The sequence below is a fragment of the Ovis canadensis genome, chromosome 25 (assembly GCF_042477335.2).
Source record: "Ovis canadensis isolate MfBH-ARS-UI-01 breed Bighorn chromosome 25, ARS-UI_OviCan_v2, whole genome shotgun sequence".
Classification (NCBI taxonomy): domain Eukaryota; kingdom Metazoa; phylum Chordata; class Mammalia; order Artiodactyla; family Bovidae; genus Ovis; species Ovis canadensis.
The window spans coordinates 46,176,796-46,204,716 of NC_091269.1; the positions used below are offsets into that span (position 1 = coordinate 46,176,796).

Consider the following 27,921-nt stretch of genomic DNA (forward strand, 5'->3'; position numbering starts at 1 on the left):
ACAGAAGAGCCTGGTGGGCTACAGTCAATGGGTTGCAAAGAGTCAGACACAACTGAGGGACTGAGCAGGCACGCAACACTCTTCTAAAGTGAGTTTCCTGTGGACAATATATAGGTAGATCATATTTTTTAATCTCCTGTCAGTCTCTGTCTTTTAACTGGTGAGTTTGTTTTAGATTTAAATTATTAATATGGAAGGACTTGCTTCTTCCATCTTGTTATTTGTATGCTATATGTCATGTCTTTTTTATCCCTTCATTTCTCTGATCTTGCCTTCTTTTGTGTTTGATTTTTTTTTCTAGTGTACTATTTTAATTCACTCCTCATTGCCTTTTTTGTATATTTTTTAGTGATTTTCTTAGTGGTTAACCTGAGGATTACAATTAACATCTTAAATTAATAATCTACTTTGAATCAACATTAACATATCTGTAATTGTTGTTTTACAAATTTCTTCATATAGAAAACAAAATAGGAGTTAAAACTCCAAAAACAATACTGACTTTTCTATTTTCCTATATACCTTTACAGGTCTTTATCATTAAAAAATTTTCTTTGTATGATTTTGGTTACTATTCAATATACTTTGATTTCAGCCTAAAGGATTCCAGTTAGCAACAAACTTCCTCTGCTTTTACTATCCAGAAATTGTCTTAATTTCTCCTTCTGGGACTCCTATTATGCATATGTTGGTATTCTTGCTTTTGTCCCACAAGTACCTTAGGCTCTATTCATTTGTATTCATTCTTCTTGCTCTGCTCCTCAGACTGCACATCAACTGACCTATCGCCAAGATTCTGATTATTTAATCTAGCTGCTCAAATCTATATTGAACTCTTTCAGTAAATTTTTTATTTTATCTACTTTTCAGTGCAATAATTTTTAAAATTTTGTAATTATATTTGGCTGCACTGGGTCTTTGCTGCTGAGCACACGCTTTCTCTAGTTGCAGCAAGCAAGGGCTACTCTTAGTTAAGGTACAGTGCACAGGCCTCTCCATCACAGGGGCTTCTCCTGTTGTGGAGCACAGGCTCGAGGTGTGCAGGCTCACTAGTTGGGACGCAAGGGCTTAGTTGCCCCATGGTATGTGGGATCTTCCCAGATCAGGGACTGAACTTGTGGCCCCTGAATTGGCAGGTGGATTCTTAACCACTTCACCATCAGTTCAATAATTCCTACTCAATTACTTTTCATAATTTTAATTCTTTATGAATATTCTCTATTTATTAATACATAATACTCCCTATTTCCTATAGCCCCTTGCCTATGGTTTCCTTTAGCTCTTTGAGCATATTTAGGATAGCTGATTTAAAGTCTTTGTCTAGTAAGCGCAATGTCTGGATTTCCTTGGGGATGGTTTCTATTTCTTTTTTTCCCCTCCTATTCTGATAATTGTTGATAAGCCATGCAATTCTTCAAACTGAAAATTAGACATTTTTAATATTGCAATGTCGTAATTCTGGAAATCAGATTCTCTCTTTTTCCCAGAGTCTGACATTGTAACTTGCTGAGGACTACAGTCATCACTTTGTTTAGTGATTTTTCCAAACTATTCTTGCAAAGACTATTCTTCCTCATGTGTCATCAGTGAAGTTTCTGCTCTATTATTTAAGCAGTCATCAAGTGCTCTCACAGAATTTCCTTAAATGTTAGATGCAAAAAATAACAAACCAACAAACAAAACACATCCCAACTATTTTAGTGTTTGTAGATTGGCCCCGAGCTAGGGTGCTCTTTTGATGTTTAGCTGCTGCTGCTGCTAAGTTGCTTCAGTCGTGTCTGACTCTGTGCAACCCCATAGACGGCAGCCCACCAGGCTCCGCTGCCCCTGGGATTCTCCCAGCAAGAACACTGGAGTGGGTTGCCATTTCCTTCTCCAATGCATGAAAGTGAAAAGTGAAAGTGAAGTCGCTCAGTCATGTCCGACTCCTAGCGACCCCATGCACTGCAGCCTACCAGGCTCCTCTGTCCACGGAATTTGCCAGGCAAGAGTACAGGAGTGGGGTGCCACTGCCTTCTCTGTGATGTTTAGCTAGTCTCTCCTATAACTCCGCCTTAACTTACCTCCACTTCCATGGAGCACAACTATCAACAAGAAATACAAGGCCACTCAAGTCTTTTCCAAGTATGCATCAGGCCCTGAGCCATCACTTTGGATTCCCTAGGCAGTAGCCTTTCAAAGCTCTTATTCCCTGAAATGTCTTTATTCTCATCCTCCTTCTTAAGCTTTTTAGTCTGCTGCTGGTCCTATCTGCCGTCTCTTGGCCTGATGGGTTATAGGTGGTATACATGTCTTTAAATTTTTTAAATAGATGACATTTTGAGGTGGGTGAAACAAAAGGCAAATCTTTGTGCTGGTAGCTCAGTAAACTATCAGATGAGTTAAAAGGCACACCCACTTTTTAAAAAACAAAACTGTATACGTTGCCCTTTACTGAATTCCCCATCACTAGTAAGCCACAAAAGGAATGTAGGCTGCCATTCCCATGACTGCTGCTAAGCAGGGAAATAGGGCATGGTAGGCAGGTAACCAAAAGGTCACAACACTTTCTTTTCAAAATCTATTGGCTTCATTAAACATTACCCTGGTTGCTATAACAGTTTTTTATTAGATTTCAGTGATCCAAAAGTTGATTTTGTCCATTTTGGGCAGCATAATGATTTGCTTCAGTGAAAGAACTGATTTTTTTACTGAAGAAAATGACAGAGTCATTTTTCCCACCATGTCTCCCAAAAGCATTTGTAAATTATTACCTTTAACTTACAATATTAAGCCCTTTATTTTCTTTCCTCACATCTCATTTCTTCAGGCTGGTTCATCTAGATGGGACATCCTTTCCTCTGTTCTTCAAAACTTTTATTCAAACTTAAAAGTATTCTCTAGAAACCATTCTCTAAACTTCCAGGTTGAGTTAAGTGCCCCTTACACTGCCATAGCACCTGTTCTTTAACAAATCATCACATTCCTGAAACTACCTGTTACTATCTCTGTCTATCCCACCAAAGAGCAACATCTGTAATGCACTGCCTTCAGGAATAGTTTTATAACAAGCAATGAATCTCAACCAGAGGGGTATAATCTCAACATTTTAGATTACAGGCTCCCCTTTCTACTCCTAAAGCCTAGCACAATGCCTAACATCCAGCAGCTACACAGTGAATATAATTATTGCATGGACTTACATAGTTTAGGCGATACAGAGAAACAAAGTAGCATATAATGAAATAAAAACCACAATCTTATTTTTCACTGTAGCAACTTACGTTCTGGTTGTTTTTCATTGGGTGTTATGGATCGCACAAAATCTTGTGGTGTCATAAACACTTCAGATTCACCATGCTCACTGATTACTTTCAAGGTGGCAAAATAGCGGAAGATTTTATCTGGTGTGGAATATGCACGAATCCTATTCTCATATTCCATCACCTAAAATTAGAAATTCAGAAAGTGTTATTGTATTAAGCAATTCTCATTTTCATGTATTTTCTCTTACTTGGGAGAAATTTTATACCATTTTTCCTATAGCTGTTTTTTTTTAATATTAGAAATTACTTGTGTCTCAAAAACCTATGATTTACTATTCATACCTCAGTTGAAGCAATGATTGTATAAGTTTTGTTTAGAATGTTTTTTAAGGTGTTTTTTTTAGTTGGAGGATGATTGCTTTACAATGTTGGTTGGTTTCTGCTGTACAGCATTACAAATCAGTCATAACTCTCTCCATATATATATATATATATATATATATATATATAAATCCCCTCCCTTTTTAAACAACTTTATTTTATTTAAACTTTGGCTGTATTGGGTCTTCATTACTGCATGAGAGCTTTCTCTGTTTGCTGCCAGTGAAGGTAATCTCAGCTCTAGGGTGTGCAGGCTCAGTAGTTGTAAGCCCACAGGCTTAGTTGCCCTAAGACATGTGGAATATTCCTGGACCAGGGATTGACAAGTGTCCCCTGCAATCCAAGGTGGATTCTTAACCACTGGGCCACCAGGGAAGCCTTAGAAGTTTTTGAATAGTTTCCTAATTTCCTAAATCATTGAAAGCAAGCAAAAGAAAAATGTCATACAAGAATTCAAAAAGTCTCAGTCAAAGGCTCCATACACATGAGAGCCTACCATTTTTTAAATACCAAGTTTTCTAGAAGGGACTAATTTTACAGTTTTACTTTCATGCAATTTCCTGAATTCTAAAACAAAACAGACATGGGACTTTCACAGATCTGAACAACTCTTTCAAATATAAATTACGTTAATAGCATAAAAAATAAAATTACATATCACAGAAACTCAATTATTAACACGTCTGAAGCAAAGACTTTTACTTTGGACTGAAACATTAGACTTCCAGAGAACATTTAAATATAGCATATTTAGAAAAGAGTAGATGTGGGAAGAACATAAGAAAATATTTGAATAGGAACAAAATTACATATGGCATACATTTAACTAAAAGAGTATAACATTAACATAAAAGCTAATATAAAAGTTAATATAATGTTAATATAAAAGTCCATTTCTTTATCTAGCCCCCAAGACCCCATCTGTACATGAAACATACAAAAATACTGTTATCTTTTGCGTAATATTCTTATACAACCTAAATAGTACTTTGTTGAAAAGATTTCTCTCATACTAGAATTTTATATGTTGAGATAACCAATACTAAATAGTATCTTATAAATAACTGGCTATAAATTATGTCAAGGCAATATGATCAATTATTGGATTATTATTTAGATCCATACAATATGGATCTAAATCCATATTGTAAGGCAATTATCCTTCAAATAAAAATTTAAAAAATCTATCAGTGAATTCAATATCTATAAAAAACATTATTCAATGTCTATATTTAAAAAAATTATTAATGTTTTAATTTGCTTTATTAATACAGCTATTACTGTAACTGTCATTTCTGGCTAGATGGTCACTTTGAGGTCACCGAGAGCAGCTGGTTAACAATGGACTCAATTCCATTACCAGATGTGCTCTCAGTCACCAAGAAAGGAATGCTAATTTGTAACTATACGTGACAGGAATCTTTCTAAAGGTAATTTGCATTAAAGTCTGAATACTGATTTCAGAAAATTTTTCAATAGATTTGGCACATGGCAGACACACTAAGCATTCCCTTAGCAACCTTTCAACCCCTTAACAGCCTTGAAACTTAGCTACAAGTCTTAAACCAAAGGCATTTTATATTTTACTACATCTGCTGGGTCATACCAGCTACAAAACAAAAATAATCAGTTTGTAATATTTAGGATATAAGCTACAGCTACTGTCAAAGATGGCTTTGTCAACTAAAATGTTAAGTCAATCATATGTAAGATAAAAGTAGAAAAAGAACAACTTAAAAGTCAATGATTTACAGACTGAAAATTAGATTCTTCATTGTTACCCAAAAAATACACTGCTGAATATTACTGATTAGTTTTAGTTTGAAATAATAGGTAAAGTAACAGACTTCCTGCATTTCTGCATTTTTAGAGTTTAATATAGATATATGGTATAGTATATTTTTGTGTTTTTTCACTTAGCAATCTAGCTTTTTTAAAAGTTTTTATTGAATTTGTTACAATATTGTTTCTTCTCCAAAAGGCACATGAAAAGATGCTCAACACCACTAAGTATCAGAGAAATACAAACTAAAACTATAATGAGGGGCTGATACCAGTCAAAATGGTCATCATCAAAAAGTCCACAAACAATAAATGCTACAGAGGGTGTGGTAAAAAGGGAATCCTCCTACACTGTTGATGGGAATGTAAACTGATACAGCTACTACAGAGAACAATATGGAGGCCCCTTAAAAAACTAAAAATAGAGCTACCACATGATCCAGCAATCCCACTCCTGAGCATGTATCTGGAGAAAAACTTTTTTTGAAAAAAACCCATATATCCCAGTGTTCAATACAGTACTGTTTACAATAGCCAAGAGACGGAAGCAAACTGAATATCTATTGACAGATGGATGGATAAAGAAGACGTGGTACATATACTCAAGGGAATATTACTCAGCCATTAAAAAGAATGAAATAATGCCATTTATAGCAACACAGATGGACCTGGAGTTTATCATATGAAGTAAAGTAAGTCAGAAGGACAAATATCATATGATATTGGCTTACATATGAATCTAAGTAAATGATACAAATGAACTTATTTGCAAAATAGAAATAGCCTCACAGACTTAAGAGAACAAACTCATGGTGAGGGGAGGGACAGACTCAGAGTTTGAGACTGACATGTATACACTGCTATATTTAAAACAGATAATGAACAAGGAATACTGTATAGCATGGGGGAATTCTGCTCAATATTCTATAATAACCTAAATAGAAAAAGAATTTGAAATAGATATTTGCATGTGTAAACTGAATCACAGCGCTGTACACCTGAAATTAACATAATATTGCTAATCAACTATACTCCAATGTAAAATAAAAAGTTTGTTGTTGTCTTTTTTAAAAGAAGACAGATAACAAGTATTGGTGAGGGTATCGAGAAAACCGGACACTTCTGCACTGCTGGTGGAAATGTTAAATTGATTCAGTCACTATGAAAACAGTATGGAGGTTCTTCAATAAATTAAAAATAGAACTACCATATGACCCAATAATCCAGCTTTTGGGTATATAGCCAAAGGAAATGAAATCAGCATCTCAAAGCGGTGTCTGAACTCCATGTTCATTGCAGCTTTGTTCACAATAGCCAAGGTATAGAAAAAAATCTATGTGTCCATCATGGAATCTCAAGGGACTCCAGAGAACCAATATAATTTTGAAAGAAGAACAAAGCTGGAAGACTCTAACTTTCTGATTTCAAAACTTATTACAGTCATAAGAAGAATGTGGTATTGGCATAACGATAGGCATATACACCAAACAAACAGAAAAGAAAGCCCAGAAATAAACCCTCATATATATCATCAAATGATTTTTGACAAGGGTGCCAAAATCATTCAGTGGAGAAAGCAAAGTCTTTTTGACAAATAATGTTGGGAAAACAAGATATCCACATACAAAACAAAAAATATACAAAAAAATGAAGTTGGGGGCGTCCCTGGTGCTCCAACGGTTAAGACTTCCAATTCCACTGCAGTGGGCACGGGTTTGATCCCTAGTCAAGGAAGTTCTGTATGCTGTGAGATGCAGCCAAAAAATAAAAAAAAAAACAAGAAAACTTTTAAAAAAGATGAAGTTGCACCCTTATCTAACTCCATATTCAAAAATTAACACACAGTGAATCAAAGACCAAAATGAAAGATCTAAAACTAGAAAACTCTTAGAAGAAAACGTAGAACAAAGCTTCAAGACACTAGATTTAGCAGTGCTTTCCTGGATGTGATGCCAAAAGCATATGCAACGATAGAAAAAAAAGAAAGACTTCATGGGTGTACCTATGGCTGATTATTGTTGTTTGGCAGAAAACCACAAAATTCTGTACAGCAATTATCCTTCAATTAAAAAAATAAAGTGGACAAAAAAAAAAGGTACCTTATATAAGTTAAAAAACATTTGCTGTACATCAAACAGCAATATCAGTAGGTAAAAAGGTAATCCGCAGAAATTAGTGATCAGATCATATAGAAAACTACTAAAACTCCATTAAAGAAAATTTTAAAATGGGCAAAGGATGTAAACAGACATTTCTCCAAAGAAGATATACAAATGGCCAAAAAGCACTTGAAAAAACGCTCAACATCACTGATCATCAGGGAAATGCAAATGAAAACTACACCAAGATACTACCTCAGATCCATTAGGATAGCTAATATCAAAAAACAAAAATAACAAGTTTTAGCAAAGATGTGGTAAAAGAGGAACCCTTGCTGGTGGGAACGTCAAATGGTGCAGCACTGCCAAAAACAGTGCTTTCATAAAAACAAGCACTTCCATTAAAAAAAAAACACACACAACTGAAAATAGAACTACCATATGATAATGCAATTTCACTTCTGGGTATATACCCCAAAGAATGAAAAGCAAGGTCTCAAAGAGATATGTGTATACCCATGTTCAGAGCATCATTATTTACGATAGCTTAAATGTGGAAGCAACCTAAATATCCATAAACAGATGAATGGATAAGCAAAACATGGTATATACATACAGTGGAATACTACTTAGCCCTAAGAAATTCTGACATATGCTACACCATGATAACCCTTGAGAACTAGGTGCAATAAGCCAATTACAAAAATACAAATACTATATGAATCCACTTGTAGGAGGTTTTTCTTTCTTAGGTATTCAAAAATCTGAAAGTGGAATGGTGGTTGCTAGGGGGATTGAGGAGAGAGGATAGTAGGGAGTTATGTTTAATGGGTATAGATTTTCAGTGTTATAAGATGAAACATTTATGAAGACGGATGATGGTGATGGCTGCACAATATTATGAATGTTTTTATTACCACTAAACCATACACTCAAAACTGGTTAAGATGGTAAATGTTACGGTGTGTTTACCACAAAAAATACTGGAAGAAAAAGAAAAGAGACCTTGGGGGAGTACTGGAAGAACTAACAAGAAAAAAACATGAAAAATATTTAAAAGATATACAGGATGCATCGTAAGGATTCAAAAGAAAAGAAAGGACATTTAAAAAGAATTCCAAAAGAAAAGAAAGGACAGTGAATCAGTACTGAAGCAATGTGTAAGAATTTTTCAGAATTGAGAACCTGAGGTTTCAAAAGGGACAGTAAAATTAAAACTAAAAAAAATAAAACAAAGCTAAATAAAATAAAAGAGAGAAGCATGCACAAACTAACAACAATAGTATGCCATGAACTAAGTGATATGACTGTCCTAGATCTTTGTACTTGAGAATTTTTTTAAATTAAAATAAAATAAAACACACAAGACAACCAGGCCATGCACAGGAATAAAAACAAATTCAGGACACTTGTTTACATCTGAAGAGGAAGAGAGAAAAATGAGGTTAGAGCATACAACAATGTATTTTTTATATTCACTGTTTCTTCTTACAAAAAAAGGAAAACACAAAAAACTGAAGCAAATATAGCCAAATGTTAAAAACTGATAAAAACGAGTGTGGGTACATGTACATTTATTATAGTAGTCTCTATTTTTCTCATTGGATATTTAAAATATTACAGAAAAATCAAGGGAACATAAAAGAACAAAAGCAAAAAGTTTACATGAAAATGATGGCTCAGAGGTAAAGAACTGGCCTGCATTGAAGGAGACACGAGAGGTGGGAAGATCCCCAGAAGAGGAAATGGCAACCTACTCCAGTATTCTTGCCTAGAAAATCCCATGAACAGAGGAGCTTGGTGGGCTACAGGCCACGGGGCCACAAAGACTGAGCCACGGACATGACTGAGTACTGAGCATGCAGGCATGGCGATATCAAAGGCAGCATGTAAAGACGGTAGCAGTTTGGTATTCCAGGGTAAAAATCTGAATAGGATAGTATTTAGAAAAAAGTGCATGATCAAAAATGAAGCTTATTATTAATTGAAAGATAATTGCTTTACAATATTATGTCGGTTTCTGCCATATATCAACATGAATCAGCCACAGGTATACCTATGTCCTCTTCCTCTTGAACCTCCATCCCACCTCCCACTCCATCCCACCTTGATGAAAGGTTGTCACAGAGCCCTGGTCTGAGTTCCCTGAGTAATACAGCAACTTCCCATTGGCTACCTATTTTACAGATGGTAATCTATATGTTTCCATGCTACTCTCTCCATTCGTCCCCCTTTCCACTTTCCCTCTCCCTGTATCCACAGTCTGTTCTCTACGTCTGTGTCTCCATTGAAAGGGAAAGTGGTAGTCACTCAGTCATGTCCAATTCTTTGCAACCCCATGGACTATAGCCCTCTAGGCTTCTCTGTCCATGGAATTTTTCAGGTGAGAATACTGGAGTGGGTTGCCATTCTCTTCCCCAGGGGAATCTTCCCTACCCAGGGATTGAACCTAGGTCTCCCACAATGTGGGTAGATTCTTTACCATCTGAGCCGCCAGGGAAGCCACCAACGGAAGTCTTCATCACTGCCCTGCAAATATGTTCATCAGTACCACTGTTCTAGATTCCAAATATATGCATTAATATATGATATCTGTTTTTTTCTGACTTAATTCATTCTGTATAATAGGTTTTAGGTTCATCCATCTTATTAGAACTGACTCAAATGCATTCCTTTTTATGGCTGAGTAATATTCCATTGTATATATGTACTACAACTAAAAATGAAGCTTATAATTTAATTAATGAGAGAAGAGTCTTCAACATGTCTATATATAAGACTACGTAAAAGAATGAATAACAAAGAGTAACTAAAAAAAAGGATAGAGAAAGAATAAGTGTTTAAATAGGTTTGCAGGGACAAAATGACAAATGGGATGACTGCCTATTCACTGAGACTTTAGTGAAAGATAAAGACTATATTTCAGATTTAGATTAAAAAGGGTTTATAGCTTTGGGAGTTACCAATTAAGTAAACTACACTGATAGCTTTTATTTTTTCTGTGAAGTATAGGATATAGTCAACTCAATTGCTAAGTAGAAAGTAGAAGCAGAAAATGGAAGATTCAAAAACAAATGTTTATTTGGGTCATTTTAGCCCTACATTATAAAATGTAACATTTGACTATAAATGAAACTGCTGGTGGCAAGATAAATTTGAACTTTCCTTAAGTTCACTCAGGGCAAAAGATTAAATAGATGTATCATTTTGGAAACATGGCATGATGGATAATTAACTTGTAATGCATAAATTCTGTTCAAATTCACTTTAACCAGAAGTGTTTTGGGGAATGACATATTTAAGAGCTTCCTCCAAGTAAACAGAAGATCCGAATTCTCAAAGGAACTATTCTTGTTTGCAATTATACATGCTCCCCAGCACACATAAAGTAACTCAAATTATCTTGTGTTGATTAGTTACATTTTTTAGCAAGTAAAGGTAATTTTCTGAATTTCAATGTGAACATGCAAAATGTCTAAGAAATTCAGCCTTTTGACTTTTCATCACATGTCTGCTGAATTCAAACACCCACCATCACAGGGATTACTAGAGAGGAGCTAAAACTTTTCACAGGTAAAGCTATATACAACAATATACTCTGTTAAAGATTTTAAATGCTAGAGTTATGTAAAGTTTATGCTGTCCTCAAAAAGTAGTTGATTTGTAGACTTCCAAAGAGATCTTCTTCTGCCTTTATAATTTGGCATCATAGATCAGTATATCACAGACTCAGCTTCACATATATGAGAACATTCAGCATGAGAAAGATCCAAAAAGCAATGATCACCTTACAAAGTTGAATTGAAGAACAAAGAAAAGATATATTAATCTTGATTACAAATCCTATATTCTTCTCACTACCCCAATTAACTTCACATTAAAAGAATACATTTGCCTTAGAACATGATGGAAAATTGCAAAGAAATGAATCACTTCAGAGAATATAAATCATTTGAAATATCTGATAAAAGACTCAACAGCATTATTCTAAAATATAATTAACTATAGTTCTAATTAATTTATAAGATTGTGTTCCATACTTTTCTATCTCTGAATCCAGAACGTTTCTTCTTTTTCTCTTCTGGATAAGGCTCAAGACAAACACCTGCAGCCTTTTTTTCAGCATTACAATCTTCCCCTTCCTCTTTACTCTTCCCTTTATCACCAAGTTCACTCTTGATGTTGTTTGCAGATGGTGGAGATTCTGCAAGGGCCCTGGATATGCAAAAAATAAAAATTAAAAAATCTATTAATCAAGAAGGTCCACCATATTAAACAAATAAAGATTCTCAGGTAGAGCTTAGCAGGAGTGACAGCAATGAAATTCATTAAAAGTTCTACAAGAAAAGGTTGCTCAAAAAATTAAAAATAGAACTAACATAAAATCCAGCAATTCCACTTATGATTATATATCCAAAAGAACTGAAAGCGGGGTCATGAGGAGATTTTTGCACTCATGTTAATAGCAGCATTACTCATAATAGCTAAAACATGGAAACAACTCAAATATATACTGATAGATAAAATGGATAAAAGAAATATAGTATACTCATATAATAGAATATTAAGCCAGAAATCAACGCCTTTTCCATAAAAGAGACAACTGGAAGGACAGAAGTACACGCAGGAATAGGATGGTCAGTTAACACTCACCTTTTCCACAAAAGACCAGTACTTGCAGTTACTGCAGATGCTCCAAGAAAAGCCACCATCATTAGCCGTCGCCTGGTCTGGGCGGGCTGTGATCCTCCATGGTACCATCGAGAGCCCACTGCCAGCTCTGCCAATGCAGAAAGTGAGTTAAGACGAAACATCCTATGGACAAAAAGTAGAAATATTATTCCTAGCAAATGGCAGTGACAGTGATGATCATGATAATAACAGTATTAAAGCCAATAAACACTAGATATTTAATGGCAGACAGTATTCTAAACACTTGACAATACCACGTATTATCCCATTAAATCCTCAGAACAATCAAATGAGACAAATACTATGACCCATAAACCTGATATATCAGTCAAGGTACAATTAGAAGAAACCACATGGTAATTTGAAAAGGGAAAGTTTAATATAAAGCATTATTAATTACAACAGGTAAAAAAGTACTAAGGGATAAAGACTTCAGATATAGGGAGCAGTCACTACTTAACAGGGCTATTTCAGAGCAACAAAAAAGAAATATATCTGTAAAGCGCCACTCCCAATTGGGCTGAGATCAGACAGTGGTGAGGATGCAGCTATGGATGTCTGAGAAATTTGCTAAGTGCTATACCAAAAGAACTCGCTGTAAAGCCATCCACAAGTGACTGAAGGAGAAACAGGCATTTCTTCTAGATTACATGACTTTTTGTAGTGGCAATTCATTTAAATCACAAAAAGTAACCATGCTTCTCTTTTTTGATTTTCTCAAAGCATAGTTTACTTCGTCCTGATTTAAATTATCTTGTACTTTGTACATATACTCACATATTCACATATTTGTAACATAAATAAGTTTGCCCCCACCTTCAACATACACACTTGGTTCTGAGTTTCCTTTAAGGTCAAAATTACTCTTTACCTTTCTGAAAACAGTCTAACACAGTGGTTGTTACATTATAGCTGCTTAAAATATTTAACAAATTTTACTTTAATGTGAAAAATGTCAAGTTACAAATCACACAGGTACTGGCCCTGTACATTTAAGTACATTTTTCAGCCCCAATATATTATGTCTTTTGTTGTTTGGGTCCAAGTCAAGTTAGACTATTTAGCTGTCTCCCTGAGCTGGTTACTGACTCTTCTCTGAGATCAATACCTATAATCTCAAGTATATCTTTCTCCTAGCCTCCTTCATTCAACCTAGCTCCAACATCAAAGTTGGAGCTAAATCTTGCCCTTACAGATAAAGTGGGAAATAATTAGTTTTTTCTATGTCATATAACCTAAGCTTCAGCAACACAATTCTTACATCCCTTCCTATCCTAGAAGTCACCTCATTTTATTGCACATAATCTAGCAAATTCCTGCACCAAGGAGATTGTCCTTTTGTTTTCTTCCTGTCAGTCAACTTCCAATTCATTTTTAAATTAACATTTTCCAAACCCACAAGTGCACTCATACACAGCATTGCTTTTGTCTATAACAAAAACAAGCATAACTAAAATACTCATATCTGGTGAAAACATTATTCATCACTGACAACAGTAAGAAAAGGGCACTTGAAAGTTTTCAATGTGAAAGACAAATAACAACCAATCAAAAGCTGGACCAGGGATTTCCCTGGCAGTCCGGTGGTTGATTCTGTGCTCTCACTTCTGAAGGCCTGGGTTCAGTCTCTGATTGGGGAACTAAGGTCGCGCAAGCTGTGTAGCATGGCCCCAAAAAAATCTAACTGCATAGGAGATGTGGAAGACAAACAGGAAAAAAACTAAAATAATAACGATAACATTAAGTAATATAGGAATCCAGTGACTCAAGATCTAGTCTCAACTCTACTGCTAAACAGCTGTGCACAAAGTAAGCTCATCTCCTCCCCAAAGAAGAGTTTATCTACGATGAGACAACTACCTACAGGAGTTTTAGGGTTTGTTTTCTCTCTTTCATGTTCTCATACCTCTGGTGAAAAAAGATAATGCAAAATTTAATCTATTTCAGTTAGGGGGAGAGACTAAAACAGTATATACATGGTTCAAAACTTACTAGCTTTGAGAACCCATTTCTGTATGCTATGGCTTCAGAGGATTTTAAACATTGGAGGTCCTGAGTTATAGGAACATTCCACTTACATTTGGCATTGTAATTCAAATGTTACTGTCTACACCTCATTTCACCACTGATTTTAATCTCATTCTCCAAAGTACACAACAAAATATACATCTGTTCATCTTTTCTAGTGTAATTTCCAAAGATGCCAAGTAAACTTGAGGGAAAAAATTATCTCACTGAGAACAGACTATTATAATTTAATTCCCAGCTTTGTACTGAAGAAATGGTGTAACTAGTTGAATGTGCTAATTTTTGATAAGAGACCATTTAAACAGATTTAAGGACATCCACTTTCTGGAAAATTGAATAGGCCAATTGGTCGCAGTTATGTAGTAATGAAGATAAACATGTACATTTATGACATGGATTAAATAAAATCAAAACCAGTGCATTTTTCTCTGCCCTAAGAGTCCTTATCCTACTCCAAAAAGAACCATGCCTCTAAAAAATAGCTTTTATGTGAACTGAAAAAAGATGAAGAGGTATTTCTAATTAAGAAATGTCAGGGGAAGCAAGTAAAAGACAATTTTGTTACGAAGAAAAGCATTATCCATGCAACAAGAAACAGAACAAGTTAGTTAAAAACAAACAACAAAAACCTGTAACAGTATAACATTGCTGTGTTTCCATATCTATTATTTTTAAACTATTATGCTTAAAGTATCACTTTCGGTGAATTTCAAAGGGGCACAGAACCAGAAAATCACTTAATTAAACATCCCTATTTTACAGGTGAAGGAACAAAGATCCAGATAAGTTATGCAGTTTACTCATAGCTAATTAGTACCAAAGCCTAAAATTCTTAATTCCCAAATAAGCAACCCAAGGAAGGGGAATCATTTTAATTAACTGTTCACAGCAAAATAAATATAACAGCCACACTTCAAAAGGAGATCAAGTGTCCAACCATAGAAAGATAAACAATTTTATAACAGACTACAATGCAATACAAATATTAAAATTATAACCCTTGCTGCTGCTGCTGCTAAGTCGCTTCAGTCGTGTCTGACTCTGTGCGACCCCAGAGACAGCAGCCCACCAGGCTCCCCCATCCCTGGGATTCTCCAGGCAACAACACTGGGATGGGCTGCCATTTCCTTCTCCAATGCATCGAAGCAAAAAGTGAAAGTGAAGTCTCTCAGTGGTGTCCGACTCTTCGAGACCCCATGGACTGCAGCCTACCAGGCTCCTCCGCCCATGGGATTTTCCAGGCAAGAATACTGGATTGGGGTGCCATTGTCTTCTTCTTAATTAACTGTTCACAGCAAAATAAAATAAATATAACAGCCACACTTGAAAAGGAGATCAAGTATCCAACTATAGAAAGATAAACAATTTTATAATAATAGACTACAATGTAATACAAACATTAAAATTATAACCATTAGAAAATATTAAATATTATTTCACAAGCCAACAGAAAGCTGTGCTAAAGATATAAAAAGACAGTTGAAAAAAGAAATAAACATGGCTCTGTAAGCTATGAAAAGATACTTAATATCACGCATAATAAAAGAATGCAAATTAAAAATATACTGAGGGCTTCCCTGGTGGTCTAGTGGTTTAGAATCCATCTGCCAATGCAGGGGACATGGGTTCTATCCCTAGTCCAGGAAGATCCCACATGCCATGGAGCAATTAAGCCAGTGTTTCACAAACTAAGCCCATGCATTGCAACTACTTGAGCCTGAGTGCCTAGAGCCTGTGTTTCACAAGAGAAGCCATCTCAATAAGAAGCCCATGCATCACAACAAAGAGTGACCCTCATCTGCAACTAGAGAAAGCCTGCATGCAGCAACGATGAACCAGCATGGCCAAAAATAAATAAGTCCTTAAAAAAAAAAAAAAAACTATACTGACATTCACTCATTATGCTGGTAAAACCCAGAAATTTGAAAACATAGTTGTTAGCAGTGCTGTAGAAATGGCATTGCTGAGGAATGTGTAAATTGGTACAATCTATGGAGGGCAATTTGGTAATATCCATCAAAATCACCCAAATAAGTTGCATACAATGACGTAGCAATTCCAATTCTGATTTAATACACTACTGATACTCTTGCACACCTCTGAAATTACACATGTAGACAGTTATTCACTGCATCATAACTGTAACAAACCCGCCTCTGTGACCTCATGGACTGTAGCCTGCCAGGCTCCTCTGTCCAAGGAACTCTCCAGGCAAGAATACTGGAGTAGGGAACCACTTCCTTCTCCAGGGGATCTTTCCAACTCAGCGATCAAACCTGAGTCTCTTGCACTGCAGGCAGATTCTTTACCATCTGAGCCACCAGAGAAGCCCATGAAATAAACATTGAAAGACTAAAAATCACCCCAAAGAGAATCAAGAGAGAACTGCTTAAACTATGATAATATACACAAGGCAATAAAACATAGAGATTAAAAGAAAAAGAAAAAAACTATGTATATATTTGAAAAGATTTTCAAAACATACTGTTATCTTACTAAAGCAAGGTGTGGGATAGCATATGTAGTACACTACCCTTTACGGAAAAAGAGGGGAAATAAGAATGCATATTTGTATATTCTTATTAACTCTGGAAGGACACACCAATAGTGTGTGTCCTATACCAATATGAATAAAAGTAAGCAATACCAATAGTGTTGTCAGGATTGGGAAATGGGTAAGATATCAGATGGAGATTTTTATGACATAGCATTTCATTTTTAAAACTATGCTTATGTATTCATCTAGACAAAGAGTATTTCAAACAAGCATCTTCACTGAAGTTTAAAGACAGAATACAAGGTAATATGTGCACACCAATTAAATAATGTAAAATATATGTAAAGCTTTTTAATTTAGGAAAAATTTTTAGATGATGCAAATAAAACTTAATGATTACTCTGGGGAAAGAGTTTACTTAAACTTTCTCATTCAGAGAAAAATAAAGGCAGGCCCAGGTTGACGTTTTGTCATTTACCAGCCCTATGAACGGGCTGAGGCCCAATAATGCCTCAGAAAGCAACCTAGTGATTGAGGTCTGCTCAGTCATGTCCAACTCTTAATGACCCCATGGACTTAAGCCTGCCACACTCCCATAGGATTTCTCAGGCAAGAATACTGGAACGGTTGCAATTTGCTTCTCCAGGGGATCACCCAACCCCGGGTAGGGATCACACCCAAGTCTCCCACATTGCAGGCAGACCACCTTAAAGGGCCCCTAAGCTTATTTAACTTATATGCAGGGTACATCATGAGAAACGCTGGGCTGGAAGAAGCACAAGCTGGAATCAAGATTGCCGGGAGAAATATCAATAACCTCAGATACGCAGATGATACCACCCTTATGGCAGAAAGTGAAGAGGAACTAAAAAGCCTCTTGATGAAAGTGAAAGAGGTGAGTGAAAAAGTTGGCTTAAAGCTCAACATTCAGAAAACGAAGATCATGGCATTTGGTCCCATCACTTCATGGGAAATAGATCTGGAAACAGTGGAAACACTGTCAAGACTTTATTTTTGGGGGGCTCCAAAATCACTGCAGATGGTGATTGCAGCCATGAAATTAAAAGATGCTTATTCCTTGGAAGGAAAGTTATGATCAACCTAGATAGCATACTAAAAAGCCAGAGATATTACTTTGCCAACAAAGGTCCGTCTAGTCAAGGCCATGGTTTTTCCAGTGGTCATGTATGGGTGCGAGAGGTGGAATGTGAAGAAAGCTGAGTGCCAAAGAACTGATGATTTTGAACTATGGTGCTAGAGAAGACTCTTGAGAGTCCCTTGGACTGCAAGGAGATCCAACCAGTTCATCCTAAAGGAGACCAGTCCTGAGTGTTCACTGGAAGCACTGATGCTGAGGCTGAAACTCCAATACTTTGGCCACCTCATGTGTAGAGTTGACTCACTGGAAAAGAGCCTGATGCTGGGAGGGACTTGGGGAAGGAGACGGGGACAACAGAGGATGAGATGGCTGGATGGCATCACCGACTCGATGGACTTGAGTCTGAGTGAACTCCGGGAGTTGGTGATGGACGGGGAGGCCTGGCGTGCTGCGATTCATGGGGTCGCAAAGAGTCGGGCATGACTGAGAGACTGAACTGAACTGAACTGAAGCTTTAACTCCCTGTATTGACTCCCTATAGTATGGCAAATTTCCCTAGTAAGATAAGACTTACCTAAATCAAATTCACATCCCAATACTCTGATTACTGGCACATCCTGATTCAACTTATCAAACTATTAGAATTCCAGACTTTATCCTGAGCCTGACTTAAAATATCTACTTACACTCTATGTTATGTCCCTGGTATTTATGACCTCTGACAACTGCTCATTTAAAGAACAACTGCTTGGCTCTTGCACTCCAGACGCTGGCCTACATAAACCTCTTTTGTACTATTTCTGTTTGTTACTCAGCACTACTGTTAAAAGCAGTATCTGATAATACTAAGGCCAAGATATATTTCTAAGATCCATCTATATTTGGCAATCAATAAAACTCAGACCTCAACTATAACCTCAGCTTTCAAAGTGTTTAGTTTACATGAACTAAGATTCTGAGAAAACAAGGACTAAGTGTTCTTTATATCTGTATTTCTAGACTTTAATACAGTATCTGTCACAGCTAGTTTATACAGGTGATGGTCCAACGAATTCCATGAACCTGGAAATATAGCTGCTCTCTGAGAACTACATTGTAAAATCAGCAATATCTTGAGTACTCACAACTTTATAGTCATCTGAATGGCAGCTGTATACTAACCACAGAATTGGATTCAGTAGGCCATCAGAGCCTCAATCATTAAGTATCTTAATTATACACTTAACTCTCCTTTATTCTATTTCTATGCTCAATTAAATTAAAGAAAGTAGGGAAAACCACTAGACCATTCAGGTATGACCTAAATCAAATCCCTCACAATTATACAGTGGAAGTGACAAATAGATTCAAGGGAACAGACCTGATAGATAGTGCCTGAAGAACTATGGATGGAGGTTCATGACACTGTACAGGAGGCAGTGATCAAACCATCTCCAAGAAAAAGAAATGCAAAGAGGCAAAATGGTTGTTTGAGGAGGCCTTACAAATAACTATGAAAAGAGAACCGAAAGGCAGAGAAAAGGAAAGATATACCCATTTGAATGCAGAGTTCCAAAGAACAGCAAGGAGAGTTACCTTTCTCAGTGATCAATGCAAAGAAATAGAGAAAAACAACAGAATGAAAAAGACTAGAGATCTCTTCAAGAAAATTAGAGATACCAAGGGAACATTTCATGCAAAGATGGGCACAATAAAGGACAGATCTTCACAACCCAGATAATCACAATGGTGTGATCACTCACCTAGAGCCAGACATCCTGCAATGTGAAGTCAAGTGGGCCGTAGGAAGCATCACTACAAACAAAGCTAGTGGAGGTGATGGAATTCAGTTGAGCTATTTCAAATCCTAAGAGATAATGCTGTGAAAGTGCTGCACTCAATATGCCAGCAAATGTGGAAAACTCAGCAGTGGCCACAGGACTGGAAAAGGCCAGTTTTCATTATAATCCCAGAGAAAGGCAATGCCAAAGAATGCTCAAACTACTACACAATTGCACTCATCTCACATGCTAGAAAAGTAATGCTCAAAATTCTCCAAACCAGGCTTCAACAGTACGCGAACTGTGAACTTCCAGATGTTCAACCTGGATTTAGAAAAGGCAGAGGAACCAGAAATCAAATTGCCAACAACCACTGGATCATCGAAAAAGCAAGAGAGTTCCAGAAAAACATCTATTTCTCCTTCACTGACTATGCTAAAGCCTTTGACTATGTGGATCACAACAAACTAAGGAAAATTATTCCAGAGATGGGAATACCAGACAACTTGACCTGCCTCCTGAGAAATCTGTATGCAGGTAAGAAGCAACAGCTAGAACTGGACGTGAGACTGGTTCGAAAATAGGAAAGGAGCACTCAAGGCTGTATATTGTCACCCTGCTTATTTATCTTATATGCAGAGTACATAATGAGAAATGCTGGACTGGATGAAGCACAAGCTGGAACCAAGACTGCCGAGAGAAATATCAATAACCTCAGATATGCAGATGACACCACCCTTCTGGCAGAAAGTGAAGAAGAATTAAAGAACCTCTTGATGAAAGTGAAGGGACAACAGAAGATGAGATGGTTGGATGGCATCACTGACTCAATGGATATGAGTTTGAGTAAACTCCTGGAGAAGGTGATAGACAGGGAGGCCTGGCATGCTGCAGTCCATGGGGTTGCAGAGAGTCGGACACAACTGAGCAACTGAACTGAACTGAACCAATGCTCACTTAGTAATCGTGATCATAATTCTGCTTCCTGTTTAGACTGCCTTCAAAGAGAGAGCATGTTGATCAGAAGATGGGCGTTTCTAGTTCTCATGGTAAATTAATAAACTGGCAATCTGCAATCTGGTTTATAGTTTTAATCTCCCATAATAGTCTAAAGAAGCTTCACCAAAGCAGATAATTACATAGCAATAATAAGATTCAGTTTGAGGCCTTGGTCCATGGTAACATCTTGCCCCTCTGACTTGCCATTTCATTCAAACTTATACCCCAGCGAGAATTTCCCAAAAGTGTTGCATGGCCAGAGTCACTGAACTTAGGGAACCACATTTACTATTCCTTCAGCCCAGGGTGTAACTGAATAAGTGGAAGGCAATGAATGAAGAGTCTAAAGAAAGGGAAATGATGGGAATATTGTTTTGCTGGACATGATACAGATTGTTGTATGAAATAAGCAAGACTACTTGCACTTTTTCTACAACAGTAATATAGGAATACATTTTTGTTGAAAATTTTGTTGTAGAGAAATATATAAAGAAACTATATATAAAGAAACTATGTACGTACATATATATATTCTTCACTCTTTTCCATTATGGTTTGTCACAGGATATTGAAGATAGTTCCCTGTGCTATATAGTAGGACCTTGTTGTTTATCCATCCTATATATAATAATTTGCCTCTGTTAACCTTAAACTCCCATCCTCCCCTTCTCTAGCCCCATTTTTAACTTTGATACTGACAAATTATCCTTCAATACTGACACTTCAATTTACATACCCACCAGGAGTGTATGGGGGTATTCCTTCTCCTGTATTTGCTAGTCTCAGTCTTTTCCATTTACATTAATATGATAGGTAAAATGACGGTGTGATCACTCACCTAGAGCCAGACATCCTGGAATGTGAAGTCAAGTAGGCCTTAGAAAGCATCACTACAAACAAAGCAATGATGCTGTGAAAGTGCTGCTCTCAATATGCCAGGAAATTTGGAAAACTCAGCCACAGGATTGGAAAAGGTCAGTTTTCATTCCAATCCCAAAGAAAGGAAATGCCAAAGAATGCTCCAACTACTACACAATTGCACTCATCTCACATGGTAGTAAAGTAATGCTCAAAATTCTCCAAGCCAGTCTTTAGCAATACATGAACCGTGAACTTCCAGATGTTCAAGCTGATTTTCAAAAAGGCAGAGAAACCAGAGATCAAATTGCCAACATCCGCTGGATCATCGAAAAAGCAAGAGAGTTCCAGAAAAACATCTATTTCTGCTTTATTGACTATGCCAAAGCCTTTGACTGTGTGGATCACAATAAACTGTGGAAAATTCTGAAAGAGATGGGAATACCAGACCACCTGACCTGCCTCTTGAGAAACCTATATGCAGGTCAGGAAGCAACAGTTAGAACTGGACATGGAACAATGGACTGGTTCCAAATAGGAAAAGGAGTACGCCAAGGCTGTATACTGTCATCCTGCTTATTTAACTTATATGCAGAGTACATCATGAGAAACGTTGGGCTGGAAGAAGCACAAGCTGGAATCAAGATTGCCGGGAAAAATATCAATAAACTCAGATATGCAGATGACACCACCCTTATGGCAGAAAGTGAAGAGGAACTAAAAAGCCTCTTGATGAAAGTGAAAGAGGAGAGTAAAAATGTTGACTTAAAGCTCAACATTCAGGAAACGAAGATCATGGCATTTGGTCCCATCACTTCATGGGAAATAGATGGGGAAACAGTGGAAACAGTGTCAGTCTTTATTTTTGGGGGCTCCAAAATCACTGCAGATGGTGACTGCAGCCATGAAAGTAAAAGACGCTTACTCCTTGGAAGAAAAGTTATGACCAACCTAGATAGCATATTCAAAAGCAGAGACATTACTTTGCCAACAAATGTCTGTCTAGTCAAGGCTATGGTTTTTCCAGTGGTCATGTATGGATGCAAGAGTTGGACTGTGAAGAAAGCTGAGCACCAAAGAATTGATGCTTTTGAACTGTAGTGTTGCAGAAGACTCTTGAGAGTCCCTTGGACTGCAAGGAGATCCAACTAGTCCATTCTGAAGGAGATCAGCCCTGGGATTTCTTTGGAAGGAATGATCCTGAAGCTGAAACTCCAGTACTTTGGCCACCTCTTGAGAAGAGTTGACTCATTGGAAAAGACTTTGATGCTGGGAGGGATTGGGGGCAGGAGGAGAAGGGGATGACAGAGGATGAGATGGCTGGATGGCATCACTGACTCGATGGACGTGAGTCTGAGTGAACTCTGGGAGATGGTGATGGACAGGGAGGCCTGGCGTGCTGCGATTCATGGGGTCACAAAGAGTTGGACAGGACTGAGTGACTGAACTGAACTGAACTCATAGGTAAAAAACCTAATTTAATTCATATATATCCTATAGGTATATAGGACTATAGGTAAATAGGGCGATAAAGCAAGCTGAGAGCTGAAGGATTGATGCTTTTGAACTGTGGTTTTGAGAGTCCCTTGGACTGCAAGGAGATCAAACCAGTCAATCCTAAATGAAATTAGTCCTGAATATTCATTGGAAGAACTGATGCTGAAGCTCCAATACTTTGGCCACCTGATGCGAAGAACTGACTCACTGGAAAAGACCCTAATATTGGGAAAGGTTGAAGGCGGGAGGAGACGTGGACGACAGAGGATGAGATGGTTGGATGGCATCACTGACTCGATGGACATGAGTCTGAGTAAGCTCCAGGAGTTGGTGATAGACAGGGAGGCATGGCGTGCTGTAGTCCATGGGGTCACAAGAGTCAGACATGTCCCGAGTGACTGAACTGAACTGATACCCTATAGTTAATGAGTCTGACAGTATTTATTTTTCTAGAGTTCAGTGTTGGTTTTCTGAGGACCATTAGAATATCAAGCTGCATTTATTTTCTTTTGTTCCATATTCCCAATCTGTGTGCTTTATATTTTCTTACTTGCAAAAAAGGGGCATTTGTTTCACCTAGATTTTTTTTAGGTATAAAATAATATATTTAATTATTTATAATATAAATTATTATAAATAATTTAATATAAATATAAATTATTTATAATATAAATATAATATTTATAATATTAATCCTTTCATTCAATGTTATTTTTAAGTTGAATGTTATTTTTATTAAACAACAACAAAAGGTTATAACTTCCTTAATCTGAACCATTTCAATACTTTTCTAATTCAATCCAACTGAGCTCCACCAGAGCTGCCAGGGAAGATTTGTTCTACCTAGTGTTATGCTTTCTAATGACTGGTTATACTTTCAAAATACTTGAATTGATTAGTCATTCATCACATTACTGAAAAGATGATTTAATCTAAACAGCAATGAAGTTCTCAAAAATACCCCTCAAGTGTTTCATCTTCACACTAGCTAAAATTTACACTTCACACATACTAAAAATTACAGTGTACTCAATTCATCTGCAGTACAGGGAGGGACACAGCTACTTCAGTGTTTCACAACACAGATGGATACAATTTTTAAAATTTATTTTACTAAAGCTACAACCTAGAACACTCATTAAATACACACTAGGCAGTAGTACAAACATCAACAAGTATATTGATTTCATTGACATTTGCAAAACTTATTCTTTGCCAAGGGTGTGTGTTATCCCCAAAGCACAGGCAATCTATGAAAGTGACAGTTGCCATGAACATAGGAGAATAAACAATAGGGAAAAATGAGCATTGCTATTGCTATATTTAAGATTCATTGACTTCTGAGAGCAGATTTAAGCAGATTTCAGATTACCGGTGAAAACATTCCTTGGGCAAACTTTAAGAATTATTGTAATTAATATTTTCATAATTGATTTCATATCCATAGTTTATATGCCCATAGAGTTTACTATATGACCATCACTTCATGGCAAATAGATGGGGAAACAGTGGAAACAGTGGCTGACTTTATTTTTTCGGGCTCCAAAATCACTGTAGATGGTGATCGCAGCCATGAAATTAAAAGACGCTTACTCCTTGGAAGAAACGTTATGACCAACCTAGAGAGCATATTAACAAGCAGAGAAATTACTTTGCCAACAAAGGTCCATCTAGTCAAGGCTATGGTTTTTCCAGTGGTTATGTATGGATGTGAGAGCTGAACTATGAAGAAAGCTGAGCACTGAAGAATTGATGCTTTCGTTTTTTGTTTTCTTTTTCTTTTTTTTAAAATATAGATTTATTTTTATTGGAGGTTAATTACTTTACAATATTGTATTGGTTTTGCCATACATCAACATGAATCCACCACAGGTATACACGTGTTCCTCATCCTGAACCCCCTTCCCTCCTCCCTCCATGTACCATCCCTCTGGGTCGTCTCAGCGCACCAGCCCCAGGCGTCCAGTATCCTGCATTGGACCTGGACTGGCAATTCGTTTCATATATGATATTATACATGTTTCAATGCCATTCTCCCAAATCATCCCACCCTCTCCCTCTCCCACAGAGTCCAAAAGACTGTTCTATACATCTGTGTCTCTTTTGCTGTCTCGCATACAGGGTTATCGTTACCATCTTTCTAAATTCCATATATATGTGTTAGTATAGTGTATTGGTGTTTTACTTTCTGGATTACTTCACTCTGTATAATCGGCTCCAGTTTCATCCACCTTATTAGAACTGATTCAAATGTATTCTTTTTAATGGCTGAGTAATACTCCATTGTGTATATGTACCACAGCTTTCTTATCCATTCATCTGCTGATGGACATCTAGGTTGCTTCCATGTCCTGGCTATTATAAACAGTGCTGTGATGAACATTGGGGTATACGTGTCTCTTTCAATTCTGGTTTCCTCAGTGTGTATGCCCAGCAGTGGGATTGCTGGGTCATAAGGCAGTTCTATTTCCAGTTTTTTAAGGAATCTCCACACTGTTCTCCATAGTAGCTGTACTAGTTTGCATTCCCACCAACAGTGTAAGAATGTTCCCTTTTCTCCACACCCTCTCCAGCATTTATTGCTTGTAGACATTTAGATCGCAGCCATCTGACTGGCGTGAAATGGTACCTCATTGTGGTTTTGACTTGCATTTCTCTGATAATGAGTGATGTTGAGCATCTTTTCATGTGTTTGTTAGCCATCTGTATGTCTTCTTTGGAGAAATGTCTATTTCGTCTTTGGCCCATTTTTTGATTGGGTCGTTTATTTTTCTGGAATTGAGTTGCATAAGTTGCTTGTATATTTTTGAGATGAATTCTTTGTCAGTTGCTTCATTTGCTATTATTTTCTCCCATTCTGAAGGCTGTCTTTTCACCTTGCTTATAGTTTTCTTTGTTGTGCAGAAGCTTTTAAGTTTAATTAGGTCCCATTTGTTTATTTTTGCTTTTATTTCTAATATTCTGGGAGGTGGGTCATAGAGGATCCTGCTGTGATTTATGTCTGAGAGTGTTTTGCCTATGTTCTCCTCTAGGAGTTTTATAATTTCTGGTCTTACATTTAGATCTTTAATCCATTTTTAATTTATTTTTGTGTATGGTGTTAGAAAGTGTTCTAGTTTCATTCTTTTACAAGTGGTTGACCAGTTTTCCCAGCACCACTTGTTAAAGAGATTGTCTTTACTCCATTGTATATTCTTGCCTCCTTTGTCAAAGATAAGGTGTCCATATGTGTGCGGATTTATCTCTGGGCTTTCTATTTTGTTTCACTGATCTATATTTGTGCCAGTATGATACTGTCTTGATGATTGTGGCTTTGTAGCAGAGCCTGAAGTCAGGCAGGTTGATTCCTCCAGTTCCATTCTTCTTTCTCAAGATTGCTTTGGCTATTCAAGGTTTTTTGTATTTCCATACAAATTGTGAAATTATTTGTTCTAGCTCTGTGAAAAATACCATTGGTACCTTGATAGGGATTGCATTGAATCTATAAATTGCTTTGGGTAGTATACTCATTTTCACTGTATTGATTCTTCGAATCCATGAACATGGTATATTTCTCCATCTATTAGTGTCGTCTTTGATTTCTTTCACCAGTGTTTTATAGTTTTCTATTTATAGGTCTTTAGTTTCTTTAGGTAGATATAGACTTTTGAACTGTGGTGGTGGAGAAGACTCTTGAGAGTCCCTTGGACTGCAAGGAGATCCAATCAGTCCATCCTAAAGGAGATCAGTCCTGGGTGTTCATTGGAAGGACTGATGTTGAACTGCAACTCCAATACTTCGGCCACCTGATGTGAAGAGCTGACTCACTGGAAAAGACCCTGATGCTGGGAAAGACTGAGGGCAGGAGAAGGGAAAGACAGAGGATGAGATGGTTGGATGGCATCACCAACTCAATGGACATGTGTTTGGGTGGATTCTGGGAGTTGGTGAAGGACAGGGAGGCCTGGAGTGCTGCGGTTCATGGGGCGGCAAAGAGTTGGACTCAAATGAGCAACTGAATGGAACTGAACTGAACTGAAAGTTCACTAACCTGGGCTTATGTGTCTTCATGAAGGCAGAAACAAAGGACTGCAACTAATACAATATATAAAGCCTAATATAATACTTTGGGCTTAGACACATCCAAATGTTTGTTGATTTAAATAGAAATACAGTATTTTGAATAATGCCAAATACTTATAAAAACACTGACTTAATAGGCTATTGGACTGAAAGTGAGAAGAATCAAGTTTCTAGGTTGGTTGTTTCTAAATGCCTTAACATGACAAACTATTTCTGTACTATTCCTCTGACCAGTATTTCTTCAGACCCAAAATAAAATCCCACCTCATTCAAGTGGGATTTATTTGCATAACTTATAAAAGTTGTGTAAAATAATCATTATTACTCTCGATTCCTTCCTCTGAATTCCTATATAATTAACAGTTTGTACCACTATTACCGTACCTTGTTTATTAAATCATTTTAATGTATGCCTGCAAGCTTGCCAAAGAGACTACAAATCTAAAGATATGAAGTATATTTTAGCTTCTAAGTATCCTAAGCGCCAGTTAATGAATCTGAAGTTATTACTAACAGTAATAACAAGTGTTAATGTTCAATTACACTTGAGTACATACAGAAAACGTATGGTCTCTTTCTATCTCTACTACCACCCTTCTATGTGATCAATAAAAGCCTTATCCTGTCTAATAATGCAGGGAGACGCACAGCACAGGTGGTTATTTCTAAGCCCTTTCTGGCTTTACGAGTTTTTTCAGAAAAACAAAATGTAAAGGTATTTTGTACTTTACAAAAGTACAAAGGAAGGAGAAAGTCATCCTGATTGGCTATTAATAACATAACAAACTACATTAGCTTCATTGGCTTAAGAAAATTTCATATAATCTAAAATGTTCAATTGCCATTATTTCATTTAAGTCTTTAGTTATTTATTGAACAAGGTACTGTGAAGGCACTGCAGGAGACACAAAGATGAGCAAGA

At 36.8% G+C, this 27,921-nt stretch overlaps 1 protein-coding gene across 2 annotated transcripts in view; it reads right to left on the reverse strand.

The window, feature by feature from the left end:
• Positions 1-27,921, reverse strand: part of MICU1 (mitochondrial calcium uptake 1) — a 238,321-nt gene that overhangs the window by 185,544 nt on the left and 24,856 nt on the right. Inside the window, exons 2-4 of one of the 2 annotated variants that reach the window (XM_069572031.1) lie at positions 12,161-12,322; positions 11,548-11,722; positions 3,264-3,426 (exon numbers count right to left, since the gene is read on the reverse strand). In XM_069572031.1, the coding sequence (XP_069428132.1) occupies positions 3,264-3,426; positions 11,548-11,722; positions 12,161-12,321 (499 nt within the window). In that variant the 5' untranslated portion in view covers position 12,322. The remainder of the gene's footprint in view (positions 1-3,263; positions 3,427-11,547; positions 11,723-12,160; positions 12,323-27,921) is intronic. The other variant, XM_069572032.1, reaches the window with a different exon arrangement.